General features: G+C 46.4%; 1 protein-coding gene across 1 annotated transcript; it reads left to right on the top strand.

Moving 5' to 3' along the window:
* The first annotated feature begins 415 nt into the window (after nt 1-415).
* On the top strand, nt 416-17,866 carry LOC100501891 (uncharacterized). The gene is given in 12 exon segments (NM_001196530.2): nt 416-666; nt 806-901; nt 1,596-1,801; nt 1,893-2,123; nt 2,290-2,428; nt 2,510-2,722; nt 15,678-15,883; nt 16,285-16,482; nt 16,565-16,664; nt 17,071-17,180; nt 17,268-17,414; nt 17,547-17,866. Coding segments are annotated over 12 exon segments (1,896 nt in total). The 5' UTR covers nt 416-525; the 3' UTR covers nt 17,656-17,866.
* Nucleotides 17,867-18,620: the final 754 nt, after the last annotated feature.

Below are 18,620 nucleotides of genomic sequence, written 5' to 3'. Positions count from 1 at the left end.
TCGTAGCAGTAAAACCACTCGCATAAAGTCCTTGGAAAAATAGTAAACGAAACAGCGTAGCGTGGTGGATGGTAAAAGAAAAGTAAAACTTTGCGCCCGCCTATACAAAACCGGGAGCGACGGGACGACCATGTCGGTGAGAAGAGAATATTCCACAGCCAGTCGGTCCAAGCTGGACAGCAGGAGGACAGACAGGCAGCCCGCAGCCGCCGCCGCCGCAGCCCGTTCCGTTCTCCTCGCTCTCTTTTCACTTGCCAACGCCAACGCCAACTGCTTCTTGTGCAATTGGGTGTGCTTGCTACTGCTCGCTCCCCCCGCGGCCGCCCTCGCTTGCTCCGGGCGCCACCGTGGGGTCCTCCCCCCCTGCTCTCCCACACCCACCCTGTCCTTGTCGTCCGCTCTGCGCAACCAAACCGGCGAAACCGCCCCCCTTTCACTCCCCCTCCTCCTCCAGATCCATCCGCCTCTCCTCGAAACCGTCTCTCTGTGCGTCCGGAGTCCGGGGAGAGGGTGGCGGCGGTGGAGATGGAGAGCCTGGCGCAGCGCGCGGCGCTGCTGCGGGAGTCGCTGCAGAAGAGCCAGCAGGTCACCGACGCCGTCGTCTCCATACTCGGCTCCTTCGACAGCCGCCTCACCGCGCTCGACTCCGCCATGCGCCCCATCCAGGTGCGCCTCCTCACCCACTCGTTCGCTCGGCGCCGCCTTCGTCTCTCTTGATCTTACTGCTAGGGCTCCCCGCGTCACTGCCTCTGGATTGGTGCTCTGATGCTGCTGCTGCTTCTGCCGTTGCTTCGTCTGGGCGCAGGTGAGGACGCACGCCGTTCGGACCGCGCACGAGAACATCGACCGCACGCTGCGCTCCGCGGATGTGATCCTCACCCAGTTCGACAGGACCCGAGAGGTGCTTCCTCCTAACTTCACTCCTCCCATGCTCGTCGATTGAGTTTCACGCTATGTGCATCCCCGCGTACTTGCAAGTCGGACCTGCAGTTTAATCTAGCCTACAACAACAGTTGGGAGCGAATTTGGACATTGGTTGTATTATTAGATGCGATGAGAGCCGTAAAAGTTAGTTTATGAACTTGGTCAGTAGCCCCTCCATTGTGAAAGCATATTTGTGTTGAAATGAAACAACAACCAACCAACCTTTGCAAAATTTGACCGACAATCACTACATTAGATACATGTTTATTGCGTGAAAGTTGCAACATATTGGAATTACTTTTAAGATTATGTTCGTTTTTGTAATAATTGACAATGCACCGTAGGAGAAATCTATGGTCAAAATATACTATGGAAGACTTTCTCATCCTACAGTATGACGTAAATTTATGGGCTGAGTGAGTAACACAGATTAAACCATTATTGCATTTATCATAAAAAAATGCTATTAAGCCATCAAATTTGTACCAACTTTGCAAAGCAGTGGTGAGAAGCAATGATCCAACATGCTTGTTCGAGACCCTGTTGATCACCTAAATGGCAATCTAAAAAATTAATGGATGTAGTATTTTATCTATCTATTTATTTATTTATTTTGTGATGGGTTGTTTTGTTTGTGAGCATGTCCTTTACTTCACTTGTTATATGTACAGGCAGAGCGTGAAATACAGAAGGGGCCGCATGAGAACCTTCAAGGTTTCCTAGATGCAGTTGATCGCTTGAGAAGTATTGAGCGTTTCTTTAGTTCAAATCGGAGTTACCGTAGTAGCGATGGGGTGCTCAACCACGTAAACGCGCTCCTTTCTAAGGCCCTTGTCAGGATGGAGGGTGAATTCCAGAATCAATTATCCCAGCGCAGGTTTGTGTCTCATTATTAATTCGTAATTGATCATTTTGCTATCTAAAACACACCTAATCCTTGCGCTGTGCACCCTCCTAACTGATTTCAGCAAACCGATGGAGCCTGATCGTCTTTTTGATTGTCTTCCAAGTACACTTCGACCATCGTCTGAATCTCAGCCCGAAGGTGGGAAAAACCCATCCGAGAATCAGCAAAACCCAGAGGCTGTTGTATATAGTCCTCCTGCTCTTATTGAGCCAAAGTTTGTTCCACTACTCTCTAAATTAGCACAACAGTTGGTTCAAGCTGGATGCCAACAGCAATGCTCAGAAATATATAGGTACAATGATTTACACTGATAGTTTTGCACTTTCTATTGTTATCGGCATGCAAAAAACTTTTCTCGTTTCTGTGTGCCCCTGTTGTGTCTGCTAAGACTCTAAGAGATGCAGTACAGTTGTACCTGATGGAGTGACTTAGTGAAGCATATTCTCTTTTATGTGCAGTGAAGCTCGTTCTTCAGCTTTAGAATCAAGTCTGAAGAACTTGGGCGTTGAAAAACTTAGCAAAGATGAAGTGCAGAAAATGCCGTGGGAAATTTTGGAGTCTAAAATAGGGAATTGGATTCATTTCATGCGAATTGCTGTAAGTAATTTCCCTCCCTCCCTCAGGTCTTCTGTTATGGTATAGCATTGCTCTGGTGACATTTGCCTCTGCTTGAGACAGGTTAAACTTCTTTTTGCTGGGGAGCGCCAACTTTGCGACCAAGTTTTTGAGTGCAGTCAATCGTTGAGGGATAAGTGCTTTGCTGCAATAACAAAGAACAGTTTGGCTACACTACTCAGTTTTGGAGAGGCTATTGCTATGAGTAAACGATCACCAGAGAAACTCTTTGTTCTGTTAGACATGTACGAGATAATGTGCGAGCTTCAAACAGAGGTAAATATCTGATTCTGTCATAGCTACAGTGGCGTATTTCAGTTGCCAACCATTTCTCTTTAGTGCACATCGATATCAGCACACTTTGCATGCTTCCCTTATAGTCAACGTCCATTTGGGCTAAACTGAGTGTTAAAATCCTTTAGCCGTCCCTAAAATTTTTGGTTATCAGAAATCCTGCAGTTCCTGTTAGTGTTTGGCCCACTTGTATCGATGACATTGCATCTGACTTGTAAAACACTGCTACATATTTTTTTTCTCGAACAACACAGGCTGTGTGTCATTTCATTAAGACAGTAAAACAAATCCAAAGAGAGGTTCAGAAACCTCTCGAGCACATCATGTAGATTAACACCACAAACCCAAAAATACACTGCAAGGCTAACAGTCGATGACCAACTACAGCCTGGGGACAGCAGTCCTCACTCCTCAGGAGGAGCTCCTGTAGGCCAGTAGCCCCTGCCTGAGAACACAAAGGGCCTTCCCCTGCTACCGAGAGAAGAATAATCTGAACATCAAGGGCGACACCCCTCAAAAACACAAGCGTTTCTAAGCTTACAAAGCTCACAGGAGACCAACATAACTGGAGAATTGAAGCCTTTACGAAGATCAGGAGAGCTCTAGTGGTCTGCCTCCACCAAGAAATAAAGGGACTAGAGGAATTAGGCTGCTGCACGGCAGCTAAATTGAGATTTCTGAAAACCTAAGCCCAGGCCTCTCTGGATAGCACACAAGAGGTGAGTATATGGTTAATTGTTTCCTCTAATTGGTCACAAAAAGGGCATGCTGGTTGATGTGGCAGGCCACGTTTAGCTAGGCGGTCAGATGTCCAATAGCGGTTGTTAACAGCCAACCACATGGAAAATTTGCAATTTGAGGGAACCCAACAATTCCTGATCCTCTTCCAAGGGGAGAACTTAATGGACCTTGAGAACATTGTAAGATAGGGCAACTTGCTGCTATATAGGCCCTGTTTGGCACAACTTATTTTCAGCTTCTTCACAAATTTAAGCTGAAGTCCTGCCAAACAGGCAGCTTCTGCAGCAGCTTATCAGTTCAGCTGCTTCTCAAAATGAACTAAGGTAGTGTTTGGTTGAGGAGCCAAGTAGAACGGAGCCGTTCCATCCCTGATTCTAGGAACGGAGCCGCTCTGTTCTGTGTTTGGTAATCTGGAACGGAGCGGTTCTGTTTTTTGTTTGGTTGCAGAGTGAACGGAACGGAGCGTGACTGTGAGAGCGGGATTGGAACGGAGCGGCTCCGTTCCATTGATTTTTTGGAGCGGAATGGTTCCGGATCTGAGGAGAATATTCCCTAATTGGAGCCATTCCGTTCTAGTTACTTTGTAACCAAACAACAACAAAACTGGAACAGAACGGTTCCGTTCTACTTGGCTCTCCAACCAAACACTACCTAAAAGCAGCCAACAAGCAGAAGCTGCTTTTTACCAGCTTATCAGATAAGCTGCTTTTTCAACAAGCAGCAGCTGTCCCAAACAGGGTCATAGGCTGGAGGAAGATAACTTCCAACAACGCTGATCTGGGATGTCCGGCTGTAAATCAGTTCTGTCCACCAGATCCCAGATGATGAGGTACTCAAGAAGAACCTGCAGAGTTAGCGCTCCCTTAATATCTGAAACCCAACATCTGTTGCTGATTGCCTGGCTAACTGTACGCCTTTTCACAATCCTGGGAGGGATATCACTTTGAGGAGGTTAGGGGCTAAGGGGGTGTTTGAATGCACTAGAGATAATAGTTAGTTGGCTAAAAATTGCTAGTGGAATTATCTAGCTAACTATTAGCTAGACTGTTTGGATGTCTCGGCTAATTTTAGCAGCTAACTATTAGTTTTAGTGCATTCAAACACCCCCTAACTATGCCATAATTTTACCCTCTAACCATCCATCAGCCCAAAACCTTTTTGAATCCCCATTCCCAATAGTAACAACTGCCACATCAAAGAAATCCTGTGCGTTTTTAGGCACTCAAATAGGCAAACCAGTTCACAGCCGTGAGGGGGTCTGTCTTAGTGTCTTGAGCAGCCAGAGCCAACGAATCCATAAAGCCTAACCCAGCTGCTCAAGGTCATGAACTCCAAGACCCCCAAACTTGGTCCCGGAAGGAATGGACTGGAGCACGTGAAGCGCCTGCCGTCAAAGACGAGCCGTTGCACAGCCCAGGCGCCAGGCCTCCGTCCAAGGAGTCGTGCCGCTGTCACCACCTTCTGCTGCTCTGCCCTCTGGCAGCCGGAGGCAGAGGCGGATCCTCCAAATTCGACGGCTGAACCGTCAAGGATGTTGAAATCAGAATTAGATATGAAAGCCCCCAAAGGTAGCAGCTCCTTCCCTTTTGGGACGTGTGGCTCTTCGATGATGAGATTCATAGCACTAGGGATGAGCTCACGCCATGGCACCAAGCACGAAACTGGAACACATCACGCTGAGCATCAATCCCTGGTCTAATAATCCTCACTGATCAGGCACGTGTCGTAGGAGAAGAGCTATCCTGTCTGTCGTCTCTTTATCCCAGGCATAGGCAGGGATGCCCCTGATCTTGACATCGACAGCCTGAAAAACGGGACCATTTAGCCAAGTGCAACCGGAAAGATGGAGCAATCACCTGCTGCCCCCTGTTGGACACATGAGCCACCGTAGCCTACTAGCCTTGTCCTGGAGGAGTAGGAATTCCACTTGTGAAACGCGCTGAAAAAACACAGAATCAAAAGCTAAACCATGCCTCTGAGCAAGCAGACCCGAGATGGCTTCCTTGGGCTAGAAACCACCGAGGCCTCCGACTAGCATCCTCTGCACCAGTGGGCTCAGGGCCAGAGACCCTGTCTGAAGAGCCTAATGAGTTGGCGAGGGAAGGACACCAGAGCCTGAAGAATGACGCCATCGAGAACAATACCTACGTGGCCGCCTGCCACTACCACCAAGCGTGTCAACCACACCAGCATCACCCCGAACCAGTCCTCTGGTAGGTGTGGCAGCCATTGGAATGACCAGACTCGGAAAAGCAACAACCCGTCGCCACACCTGAGAGCACCTAGAGGGGGGGGTGAATAGGTGATCCTGTAAAACTTCAAAACTTAAGCCACAAAAACTTGTTAAGTGTTAGCACAATTATGGCCAAGTGGCTAGAGAGGAGTCAAAACACAATAACCACAAGAAATCAATCACAGAGATGACACGGTGGTTATCCCGTGGTTCGGCCAAGTACAAAACTTGCCTACTCCACGTTGTGGCGTCCCAACGGACGAGAGTTGCACTCAACTCCTCTCAAGTGATCCAATGATCAACTTGAATACCACGGTGTTCTTGCTTTTCTTTTCTCAATCCCGTTTGCGAGGAATCTCCACAACTTGGAGCCTCTCGCCCTTACACAAGATGTTCACAGAGAATCACGGAGCAAGGGAGGGAATGAGCAACGCACACAAGACTTCAAAAGATCAGAGCAACACGCACACAGGCAGCAATAAGAGCTCGCAACACAACTCAAAGAGTACACAACTCCACAAGAGCTCTATATGCTATCACAATGAATCGAATGCGCTAGATGAATGTCTTGGTGCTTAGAAAGGTTGTAGGAATGCTTGGTGTTCTCCTCCATGCGCCTAGGGGTCCCTTTTATAGCCCCAAGGCAGCTAGGAGCCGTTGAGAACACATCTGGAAGGCTATCCTTGCCTTCTGTCGTCGGGCGCACCGGACAGTCCGGTGCACACCGGACACTGTCCGGTGCCCGATTTGTTTCCATAAAAAGCTCATCCGACCGTTGCTTTCTGATGCAGATCTGCGCACAGTTGGCGCACCGGACATGTCCGGTGCACACCGGACAGTCCGGTGTACCTTTCCGACCGTTGGCTCGGCCACGTGTCGCGCACCGATCGCGCGGCCGACCGTTGGCCCGGCCGACCGTTGGCTCACCGGACAGTCCGGTGCACACCGGACAGTCCGGTGAATTTTAGCCGAAGTCGCCGGAGAAAAACCCGAGAGCAGCCTCTTCGGCCGAGGCAGCCTGGCGCACCGGACACTGTTGGCTGTACACAGCCAACTTTCTTCTCTTCTTCTTCTTCCTGTTTCTAATACTTAGACAAGTATATTAGTACACAAAACCAATGTACTAAGACTTAGAAACATACCTTTGCTCTAGATTTGCACTTTATTCATCCATTGCATAAATTCACATTTAAGCACTTGAGTTGGCACTCAATCACCAAAATACTTAGAAATGGCCCAAGGGCACATTTCCCTTTCAATCTCTCCCTTTTTGGTGATTTATGCCAACACAACATAAAGCAACTAGAACAAGTGTAAAATCACTTCAAATAAAAACTCAAATTGGTTTTGATTCAATTTTGGCATATATGGATCATCCTTTGCCACCACTTGGTTTGTTTTTGCAAATCAAACTCAAATCTCTATCTCTAAGTCAAACACACATGTTGAAGCATAAAGAGAGTCATTCCAAAAGAGATTGATCAAAGAGTTCAAAAACTCCCCCTATTTCCCATAATCAACACTTCTCCCCACAAGAGACCAACTTTTGACAATAGAGACAATAAGAGACAAAAGCTTTTGACAAAACAAAAACTCTATTCTACTATTTTCAAAATCTCTCAAGTGGTAGCTGATCCATTTATCACTTTGGCCTTTATTTTCTCCCCCTTTGGCATCAAGCACCAAAACGGGATCAATCTTGGCCCTTTAACCCCATTGCCTCACCAAAATCTTCAATTAAGATCAAATGGCAATAAGAGTTCATAAGATGAACTTGGAATGAGTTACCCTCTCATCGGAGTGCAGTGGAAGTCTTTCATGGTCCAAGTCCACCTTTTCCCTTTCAATCCTCCTTCGAGACTAAATCATCAAACTCAAGCACATGGTTAGTCTCAAAGGGTCAAGTTGTAACACATCTCCCCCTAAACATGTGCATCACTGTGCAACGGACTTGTGAGGTCCAGGGAGTGTTTGTACAACTTGAGCACCACAATAAGCAACAAAAATGCAAAAAAGGAACATGATCAAAAGCATAAATACATGTATGCTACAATTCAATCCAGGTTCCGCGAATCTAAGACATTTAGCTCACTACGCAACCTGCAAAAGGTCTTCTCATCTAGAGGCTTAGTGAAGATATCGGCTAGCTGGTTCTCGGTGCTAACATGAAACACTTCGATATCTCCCTTTTGCTGGTGGTCTCTCAAAAAGTGATGCCGGATGTCTATGTGCTTTGTGCGGCTGTGCTCAACAGGATTTTCCGCCATGCGGATAGCACTCTCATTATCACATAGGAGTGGGACTTTGCTCAGATTGTAGCCAAAGTCCCGGAGGGTTTGCCTCATCCAAAGTAGTTGCGCGCAACACTGTCCTGCGGCAACGTACTCGGCCTCAGCGGTGGATAGGGCAACGGAAGTTTGTTTCTTAGAGTTCCACGACACCAGGGACCTTCCTAAGAATTGGCACGTCCCCGATGTGCTCTTCCTATCGACCTTACATCCAGCATAGTCGGAATCTGAGTATCCAACCAAGTCAAAGGTAGACCCCTTTGGATACCAGAGCCCGAAGCAAGGCGTAGCAACTAAATATCTAAGGATTCGCTTCACCGCCACTAAGTGACATTCCTTAGGATCGGATTGAAATCTAGCACACATGCATACGCTAACCATAATATCCGGTCTACTAGCACATAAGTAAAGTAATGACCCTATCATTGACCGGTATGCTTTTTGATCAACGGACTTACCTCCTTTGTTGAGGTCGGTGTGTCCGTCGGTTCCCATCGGCGTCTTTGCGGGCTTGGCGTCCTTCATCCCAAACCGCTTTAGCAGATCTTGCGTGTACTTCGTTTGGGAGATGAAGGTGCCGTCCTTGAGTTGCTTCACTTGGAATCCAAGGAAGTAGTTCAACTCGCCCATCATCGACATCTCGAATTTCTGCGTCATCACCCTGCTAAACTCTTCACAAGACTTTTGGTTAGTAGAACCAAATATTATGTCATCAACATAAATTTGGCATACAAACAAATCACCATCACATGTCTTTGTAAAAAGAGTTGGATCGGCTTTCCCAACCTTGAAAGCATTAGCAAGTAGAAAGTCTCTAAGGCATTCATACCATGCTCTTGGGGCTTGCTTAAGTCCATAGAGCGCCTTAGAGAGCTTACACACATGATCGGGGTACCGTTCATCCTCGAAGCCAGGGGGTTGCTCCACGTACACCTCCTCCTTGATTGGCCCGTTGAGGAAAGCGCTCTTCACATCCATTTGGTACAACCTGAAAGAATGGTGAGCGGCATATGTTAGCAAGATACGAATTGACTCTAGCCTAGCCACAGGAGCAAAAGTCTCCTCAAAGTCCAAACCTGCGACTTGGGCATAACCTTTTGCCACAAGTCGAGCCTTGTTCCTCGTCACCACCCCGTGCTCGTCCTGTTTGTTGCGGAACACCCACTTGGTTCCCACAACATTTTGCTTCGGACGAGGCACCAGTGTCCAAACTTCATTGCGCTTGAAGTTGTTAAGCTCCTCCTGCATGGCTAATACCCAGTCCGGATCTAGCAAGGCCTCCTCTACCCTGAAAGGCTCAATAGAAGAGACAAAGGAGTAATGCTCACAAAAATTAACTAATCGAGATCGAGTAGTTACTCCCTTGCTAATATCACCCAGAATTTGGTCGACGGGATGATCCCTTTGAATCATCGCTCGAACTTGGGTTGGAGGTGCCGGTTGCGCTTCTTCCTCCATCACTTGATCACCTTGTGCTCCCCCTTGATCAATCGCCTCCACTTGAGGTACCTGTACGTCACCTTCGGTTGGGGGATGCACCATAGTTGAGGAAGAAGGTTGATCTCGTTCATCTTGTTCCTGTGGCCGCACTTCTCCAATCGCCATGGTTCGTATAGCAGCCGTCGGAACATCTTCTTCATCTACATCATCACAATCAACAACTTGCTCTCTTGGAGAGCCATTAGTCTCATCAAATACAACGTCGCTAGAGACTTCAACCAAACCCGATGATTTGTTGAAGACTCTATACGCCTTTGTATTTGAGTCATAACCTAACAAAAACCCTTCTACAGCTTTGGGAGCAAACTTAGAATTTCTACCTTTCTTAACTAGAATGTAGCACTTGCTCCCAAATACACGAAAGTAAGATACATTGGGTTTGTTACCGGTTAGTAGCTCATACGACGTCTTCTTTAGTAGTCGATGAAGGTAGACCCTGTTGATGGCGTGGCAAGCCGTGTTCACGGCTTCCGTCCAAAAGCACTCGGGGGTCTTGAACTCTCCTAGCATCGTCCTCGCCATATCGATGAGCGTCCTGTTCTTCCTCTCTACCACACCATTTTGCTGTGGTGTGTAGGGAGCGGAGAACTCGTGCTTGATCCCTTCTTCTTCAAGGAACTCTTCTACTTGAAGGTTCTTGAACTCGGACCCATTGTCGCTCCTTATCTTCTTTACCTTGAGCTCAAACTCATTTTGAGCTCTCCTGAGGAAGCGCTTGAGGGTCCCTTGGGTTTCAGACTTATCCTGCAAGAAGAACATCCAAGTGAAGCGGGAAAAGTCATCAACAATAACTAAACCATACTTACTTCCCCCTATGCTTAGATAGGCGACGGGTCCGAAGAGATCCATATGTAGCAGCTCCAGGGGTCTTGATGTGGTCATCACATTCTTGCTGTGATGCGTTCCTCCCACCTGTTTACCTGCCTGACAAGCTGCACAAGGTCTATCTTTTTCGAATTGTACGTTAGTTAAACCTATCACGTGTTCTCCCTTTAGAAGCTTGTGAAGGTTCTTCATCCCCACATGTGCTAAGCGGCGATGCCACAACCAGCCCATGCTAGTCTTAGCTATTAAGCATGCATCTAGACCGGCCTCTTCTTTTGCAAAATCAACTAAATAAAGTTTGCCGTCTAATACACCCTTAAAAGCTAGTGAACCATCACTTCTTCTAAAGACAGACACATCTACATTTGTAAATATACAGTTATACCCCATGTTGCATAATTGACTAACAGATAGCAAATTATAACCAAGAGACTCTACTAAAAACACATTAGAGATAGAGTGCTCATTAGAAATTGCAATTTTACCTAACCCTTTTACCTTGCCTTGATTCCCATCACTGAATATGATTGAATCTTGGGAATCCTTATTCTTGACGTAGGAGGTGAACATCTTCTTCTCCCCCGTCATATGGTTTGTGCATCCGCTATCAATAATCCAGCTTGAACCCCCGGATGCATAAACCTGCAAGGCAAATTTAGGCTTGGGTCTTAGGTACCCAACTCATGTTGGGTCCTACAAGGTTAGTGCAAATATCCTTAGGGACCCAAATGCAAGTTTTGTCTCCCTTGCATTTTGCCCCTAGCTTCCTAGCAACAATTTTCTTATCCTTTCTACAAATTGCAAAGGAAGCATTCAAAGCACAATAAATTGTGGAAGGTTCATTCACTACTTTCCTAACAACATTTCTCCTAGGCATTTGATGAACAACATTTCTTCTAAGTACATTTCTACCATGCTTAACATGAGAACTAGAAGCAGTCATAGCATAAGAGTCATAAGCATGTGAATCAAAAACATCATGACCTCTAAAAGCATTTCTAGAATATCTCCTATCATAGTACATGAAAGCATGATTCTTCTTAACACTATTAGCCATAGGAGCCTTCCCTTTCTCCTTGGTGGAGATGAGAGTCTTATGGCTTGTTAAGTTCTTGGCTTCCCTCTTGAAGCCAAGCCCATCCTTAATTGAGGGGTGTCTACCAATAGTGTAGGCATCCCTTGCAAATTTTAGTTTTTCAAATTCACTCTTGCTAGTCTTAAGTTGGGTATTAAGACTAGCTAATTCATCATTCAATTTTGAAATGGAGACTAAGTGTTCACTGCACGCATTAATATCAACATCCTTACACCTAGTGCAAATTTCAACATGTTCAACACAAGAGTTGGATCTATTTGCTTCTACTAGTTTAGCATTTAAGTCATCATTAATGCTCTTTAATTTAGAAATTGTCTCATGGCAAGAAGATATTTCACAAGAAAGCATTTCATTTGTTTTAACTTCTAGAGCATGAGATCGTTGAGCTTCTACAAATTTATCATGCTCTTCATACAATAAATCCTCTTGTTTCTCTAAGAGTTTATCCTTCTCATTCAATGCATCAATCAATTCATTGATTTTATCAATTTTATTTCTATCCAATCCCTTGAACAAACTAGAATAGTCTATGTCATCATCATCACTCGACTCATCACTAGAAGAATCATTAATACTAGCGTTACGAGTGATTACCTTCTTTTCCCTTGCCATAAGGCAAGTGTGATGCTCGTTTGGGAAGAGGGATGACTTGTTGAAGGCGGTAGCGGCGAGTCCTTCGTTGTCGGAGTCGGACGAGGAGCAGTCCGAGTCCCACTCCTTGCCTAGATGCGCCTCGCCCTTTGCCTTCTTGTAATTCTTCTTCTTTTCCCTCTTGTTTCCCTTTTCCTGGTCACTATCATTATCGGGGCAGTTAGCAATAAAATGACCAATCTTACCGCACTTGAAGCATGAGCGCTTCCCCTTCGTCTTGGTCTTGCTTGGCTGCCCCTTGTGACCCTTCAGCACCGTCTTGAAGCGTTTGATGATGAGAGCCATCTCTTCATCATTGAGCCCGGCCGCCTCAACTTGCGCAACCTTGCTAGGTAGCGACTCCTTGCTCCTCGTTGCCTTTAGAGCAATGGGTTGAGGCTCGTGGAGTGGACCGTTCAACGCGTCGTCGACGTATCTTGCCTCCTTGATCATCATCCGCCCGCTCACGAATTTTCCAAGTACTTCCTCGGGCGTCATCATCGTGTACCTGGGATTCTCACGAACATTGTTCACGAGATGAGGATCAAGAACGGTAAAGGACCTGAGCATTAGGCGGACGACGTCGTGATCCGTCCAACGTGTGCTTCCGTAGCTCCTTATTTTGTTGATAAGGGTCTTGAGCCGGTTGTAAGTTTGAGTTGGCTCCTCTCCCCTTATCATAGCGAATCGACCAAGCTCGCCCTCCACCAACTCCATCTTGGTGAGCATGGTGATGTCGTTCCCCTCGTGAGAGATCTTGAGGGTGTCCCATATCTGCTTGGCATTGTCCAATCCGCTCACCTTATTGTACTCTTCCCTGCACAAAGACGCTAAGAGAACAGTAGTAGCTTGTGCATTTCTATGAATTTGTTCATTTATAAGCATAGGGCTATCAGAGCTATCAAATTTCATTCCATTCTCCACAATCTCCCATATGCTTGGATGGAGAGAGAATAAGTGACTACGCATTTTGTGACTCCAAAATCCGTAGTCCTCCCCATCGAAGTGTGGGGGTTTGCCAAGAGGAATGGAAAGCAAATGCGAATTCGAACTATGTTGAATACGAGAATAATCAAATGAAAAGTTCGAATTGACCGTCTTTTTGTAGTCGTTGTCATCATCCTTTTGGGAAGAAGTAGACTCATCACTATCGTCGTAGTAGATGATCTCCTTGATGCGCCTTGTCTTCTTCTTTTTCCCTTCCTTCCGTCTATGCCCTGAGCCGGAGTCGGTAGGCTTGTCGTCCTTCGGCTCGTTGACGAAGGATTCCTTCTCTTTGTCGTTGATCACGATTCCCTTCCCCTTAGGATCCATCTCTTCGGGCGGTAAGTCCCTTTGTGAAGAGAACGGTTCTGATACCAATTGAGAGCACCTAGAGGGGGGGGGGTGAATAGGTGATCCTGTAAAACTTCAAAACTTAAGCCACAAAAACTTGTTAAGTGTTAGCACAATTATGGCCAAGTGGCTAGAGAGGAGTCAAAACACAATAACCACAAGAAATCAATCACAGAGATGACACGGTGGTTATCCCGTGGTTCGGCCAAGTACAAAACTTGCCTACTCCACGTTGTGGCGTCCCAACGGACGAGAGTTGCACTCAACTCCTCTCAAGTGATCCAATGATCAACTTGAATACCACGGTGTTCTTGCTTTTCTTTTCTCAATCCCGTTTGCGAGGAATCTCCACAACTTGGAGCCTCTCGCCCTTACACAAGATGTTCACAGAGAATCACGGAGCAAGGGAGGGAATGAGCAACGCACACAAGACTTCAAAAGATCAGAGCAACACGCACACAGGCAGCAATAAGAGCTCGCAACACAACTCAAAGAGTACACAACTCCACAAGAGCTCTATATGCTATCACAATGAATCGAATGCGCTAGATGAATGTCTTGGTGCTTAGAAAGGTTGTAGGAATGCTTGGTGTTCTCCTCCATGCGCCTAGGGGTCCCTTTTATAGCCCCAAGGCAGCTAGGAGCCGTTGAGAACACATCTGGAAGGCTATCCTTGCCTTCTGTCGTCGGGCGCACCGGACAGTCCGGTGCACACCGGACACTGTCCGGTGCCCGATTTGTTTCCATAAAAAGCTCATCCGACCGTTGCTTTCTGATGCAGATCTGCGCACAGTTGGCGCACCGGACATGTCCGGTGCACACCGGACAGTCCGGTGTACCTTTCCGACCGTTGGCTCGGCCACGTGTCGCGCACCGATCGCGCGGCCGACCGTTGGCCCGGCCGACCGTTGGCTCACCGGACAGTCCGGTGCACACCGGACAGTCCGGTGAATTTTAGCCGAAGTCGCCGGAGAAAAACCCGAGAGCAGCCTCTTCGGCCGAGGCAGCCTGGCGCACCGGACACTGTCCGGTGCACCACCGGACACTGTCCGGTGCACCACCGGACAGTCCGGTGCCCCAGACCGAAACAGCCTGTTGGCTGTACACAGCCAACTTTCTTCTCTTCTTCTTCTTCCTGTTTCTAATACTTAGACAAGTATATTAGTACACAAAACCAATGTACTAAGACTTAGAAACATACCTTTGCTCTAGATTTGCACTTTATTCATCCATTGCATAAATTCACATTTAAGCACTTGAGTTGGCACTCAATCACCAAAATACTTAGAAATGGCCCAAGGGCACATTTCCCTTTCAACACCAATCTGTGCCCTGGAACAACTTTACTTGGGCAGTTTGCTATGCAGTGGCCAGGGGCCCGGCAACGGAAATAGCGGGTGCAGGGGCGGTAGCTAGTAGCACGGTTAGATGCTGACATGCAGTTGAACCACCTCCACTTGGGATCGATGGGGACTAGATGGTGAGGCCATGTTGAGGGACAGAAACTCTGGCGGCGGGACCGGCGGCTCTCGTACACCTGCCAGCCATCGCCGTTGCCAGTAGCCTATGAGGAAGAGAGTGCTTCACGTTAGGAGTACGCTCTGGTTGCACTAGCACTGAATACAGGCGTGGGGCTAGAGTCACACCATCTCCGGGCCTTGGACCTACCCACCGGAGCAGGGGAAGGAGAAACGAGCAGGGAGGATTCTGGCGCCTTCAAGGGTGGGTTGGCTGCACGAGAGGAGCGTACAGCCTTGGGGGGGGGGGGGGGGGGGGGGGGCATGCTGGGTATCACATGTAACATTACCTCAGATCTGGGGTAGTTATGCTGACCCTAATTTACAACTTGTTGTATATATTCAAGTAACATGAGTGTCCGCGTGCCACAGTTAGGGGTGTAAAATGCTGCTGATAAGGGTCTCTGCCAACCCTGTTTGGTTTGATTATTATAGTACTGGTTTTCCAACATACAGTTCACTACCATCTGTTAGCCATGAGTTGGACCATGTGATTTCCCCCCACTCCACTCCCCCCCCCCCCCCCCCCCCAAAAAAATGATCTTAAGGTATTAAGTTTTAACTCAGTCTCCCACATGGCAAAATTCTTGTCTGAATTTTCTTTAAAAAGTGCACTTTTACTTTTAATTGTACAGAATCTGGAGAATTGTAGAGTATCAAGTTAATTTTGTTCTGTTTAAGATATGTAAGAAAGTACATAAATGTACTTTAGATTGGTGAATATTTTGTTTATAGAAGGACTTAAAGCTTCATTTTGTTGTTGATTTTTTAGATTGATACCATTTTCGTTGGAGAATCAGGTTCGCAAATGCGCGACTCTGCACTGAGTTTAACAAAATGCTTAGCACAAACAGCACAAAAGACTTTCAGTGATTTTGAAGAAGCTGTTGAAAAGGATGCAACAAAGAATATTCATACTGATGGAACAGTTCATCCTTTAACAAGCTATGTGATCAACTATGTTAAGTTTTTGTTTGAGTAAGTATCTAATCAAATCCGCATGCAATTTATGTGTTGTTATAAATGAATAGGTGTACAAGATTTGTCCTTATCCATGTGCCTTTCCTTTTCTAATTATGGACTGTTCTTTCTAGTTATGCATCTTATGCAATTATTTCCACCATGTGTCATTTCTTATGTGTAGCCTCCTGATTCGCCAAGAGCCACATTTTTTCCCCATGTTGCACTGTTTTTGATGACCAGAACAACACTCATTTGTAGCATGGTAGTTGTAGGTGAACTTCTTATGCACCATTCTTGTTAAGACCCTTTTGGCATAAATCACAAATGATTTTCATGTTAGCCTCTTTCAACACCCCAGGCACATATGCAAGCATAAAAGTCGAAAAAACTGACAGGCACTGTTGATGTCTGTGCAGCTACCAGTCAACTCTAAAGCAGCTTTTCCAGGAGTTCAAGGAAGATGGGACAGGTTCTGAGCTGGCAGCTGTAACAATGAAAATCATGCAAGCCTTACAAAATAATTTAGAAGCAAAAGCAAAACAATACAAGGATCCTGCATTGATGCACATATTTTTGATGAATAACATTCACTATATTGTCAAATCTGTCCGCAGGTATGTTCTTATACCAAGTAATGCTAGGAAGAAAGTAACAATAGTGTGTGTACTACCTTATACTCTCTTTTCTGTCACTCAGATCAGAAGCCAAAGATTTGTTGGGTGATGACTGGATTCAAAGGCACCGAAGGATTGTACAACAAAATGCCAATCAGTATAGAAGGATTGCTTGGGCGAAGGTATCCATGCTCTGGATCTCTGGTTATTTTTCCTTGGATATTGATATCTTTCCTTTTTTTTAGGATTACTCGACCTCACTAAATAGATATTCTCACTAGACACTACCTACATGTCCAAACACATTTGAAGTAGGCTTCCAGATACATTGTTGGTCATAAACTTAGCACCTCTGATGCATAATGGAATTGACCTAATCATTGCAACAACTGCCATGTAGTATCTAGTACTTGTTCCTGACTGAGTAGGCAATTGTTTAGGCATAAGATTATATCGGGATGTAGGATTCTACCAGGAAACACCACCTGGCCTGTTTGTACATGCAATACGATAATATCACTTGGAAAATGAAACTAGTAGATGTACATACTATCCATGTGGACAACCTTATTTGGTCTGATGTTACAGGTGTTGCAATGCCTCTCTGGTCAAGGTTTGACTTCATCAGGTGGTAGTGGTCATGTAGGAAGTGATGGTGGCAATAGCAGTGGAGCTTCAAGAACAGCTGTGAAGGAGAGGTCAGTCTGATTCTGATACGATAATTATTTGAGGTCTGCTTTCTCGTACAGGTTCTGATGTATTATTGTTGCCTATGGTGCTATCAGATTCAGGTCTTTCAATGTGTTGTTCGAAGAGATCTACCACAAGCAATGTGGCTGGTCCGTTCCAGACACTGAGCTGCGCGAGTCACTAAGACTCGCGGTCGCTGAAATCCTGTTGCCTGCCTACCGATCATTCATAAAACGTTTTGGGTACGCTGCTCTGACTCCTCGTTACTTGTTGTAAGCAGTGAAAGTTAACGTACTTTGTGAAAGATTCCTGCACTGTTCCTTGTGGTTTCACGTTCATGCTGCATAAACATTCTGTTTCTTGATGATCTGTAGGCCTCTCATTGAGAATAGCAAAGCACCTGGGAAATACGTGAAGCACACTCCCGAGCAACTCGAGCTGCTGCTAGGCAATTTATTCGAGGGGAAACAAGAACGTGCTTGATAGTTTGGTACCGCCCGCAGCAAGGATGTGCTGCTCTTCTATGTAAAATACAAAATAATAAAAATAAAAAAGATCTGGAGGCCCTGTTAGCGTTAGCATTGCTTGTGTTCTCCCCAATCCTTGTTTAGCCGCATTATTATTTGTACAGAAGAATATATGTGTCAGCTGTGCCTTGTGTTGATCTGATAGCAGGCGTGTTCCTGGTTTCTTTAATGACTGGCGTTGGTCATTCGTTCGGGTGGAGCACTAAGATGGCGACCCATCTGTAGTTTTTGAGATAGAAAAATACTTCCCCCTCGTCGTTATTTATTTTCGGATGGTGTACGCGAGAGGATGTGTGCCTATCTCTTATCTGTATGGTATAGCTGCCAAACAAAGCAAAAAGCAAAGTGAAGAATTGAAGGCCATGCTGATACACAAGAAGTTAAAACCTCCTGCGAGAGTCGGTGCAGACGCGTCCGTGGCCGCCATAGACGACGCCGTGCAGCCGCCAGCCGGCCGAGCTGAGGTCCCGGCCTGCAAGGCAGCAGCATGTCACAACCGTGGTGCCGGATGGTGAATAGGAAAGGGGTGGCATGTGTGCCAACAGGATGTATCCATGTATCGTGATGGTGGGTGCCATGTGGGCTTGTATTATAAGGAGTGCGGTCACTAGTTAAACCCTGAGAGTTGTGGATAAAGACATCAAGAAATAAAAGGAAAAGAAATATCTGAGCGCTCTGCTCAACTTGGCTCGCACATCTCTGCGCTCGTGCTCGCCGATCCACTGTCTCTCATGTCGCCGGCGATCGCCGCAGCCACGGGTATTACAGTTGGTATCAAAGACACTTTCTTGGGCGCGTTCGTTGCGCTGCATAATTCATTGATAGTCTCCGTCACAGGGCTAGGTCAGTGAACTCCTTCCGTCTGCCACGCACCACCGACTGCGTCGGAAGTTGATTTCCCTTAAATCCTACTCCACTTGG

This window comes from Zea mays, chromosome 2 (assembly GCF_902167145.1).
Source record: "Zea mays cultivar B73 chromosome 2, Zm-B73-REFERENCE-NAM-5.0, whole genome shotgun sequence".
Classification (NCBI taxonomy): domain Eukaryota; kingdom Viridiplantae; phylum Streptophyta; class Magnoliopsida; order Poales; family Poaceae; genus Zea; species Zea mays.
This window is presented reverse-complemented; position numbering and strand designations above follow the sequence as displayed.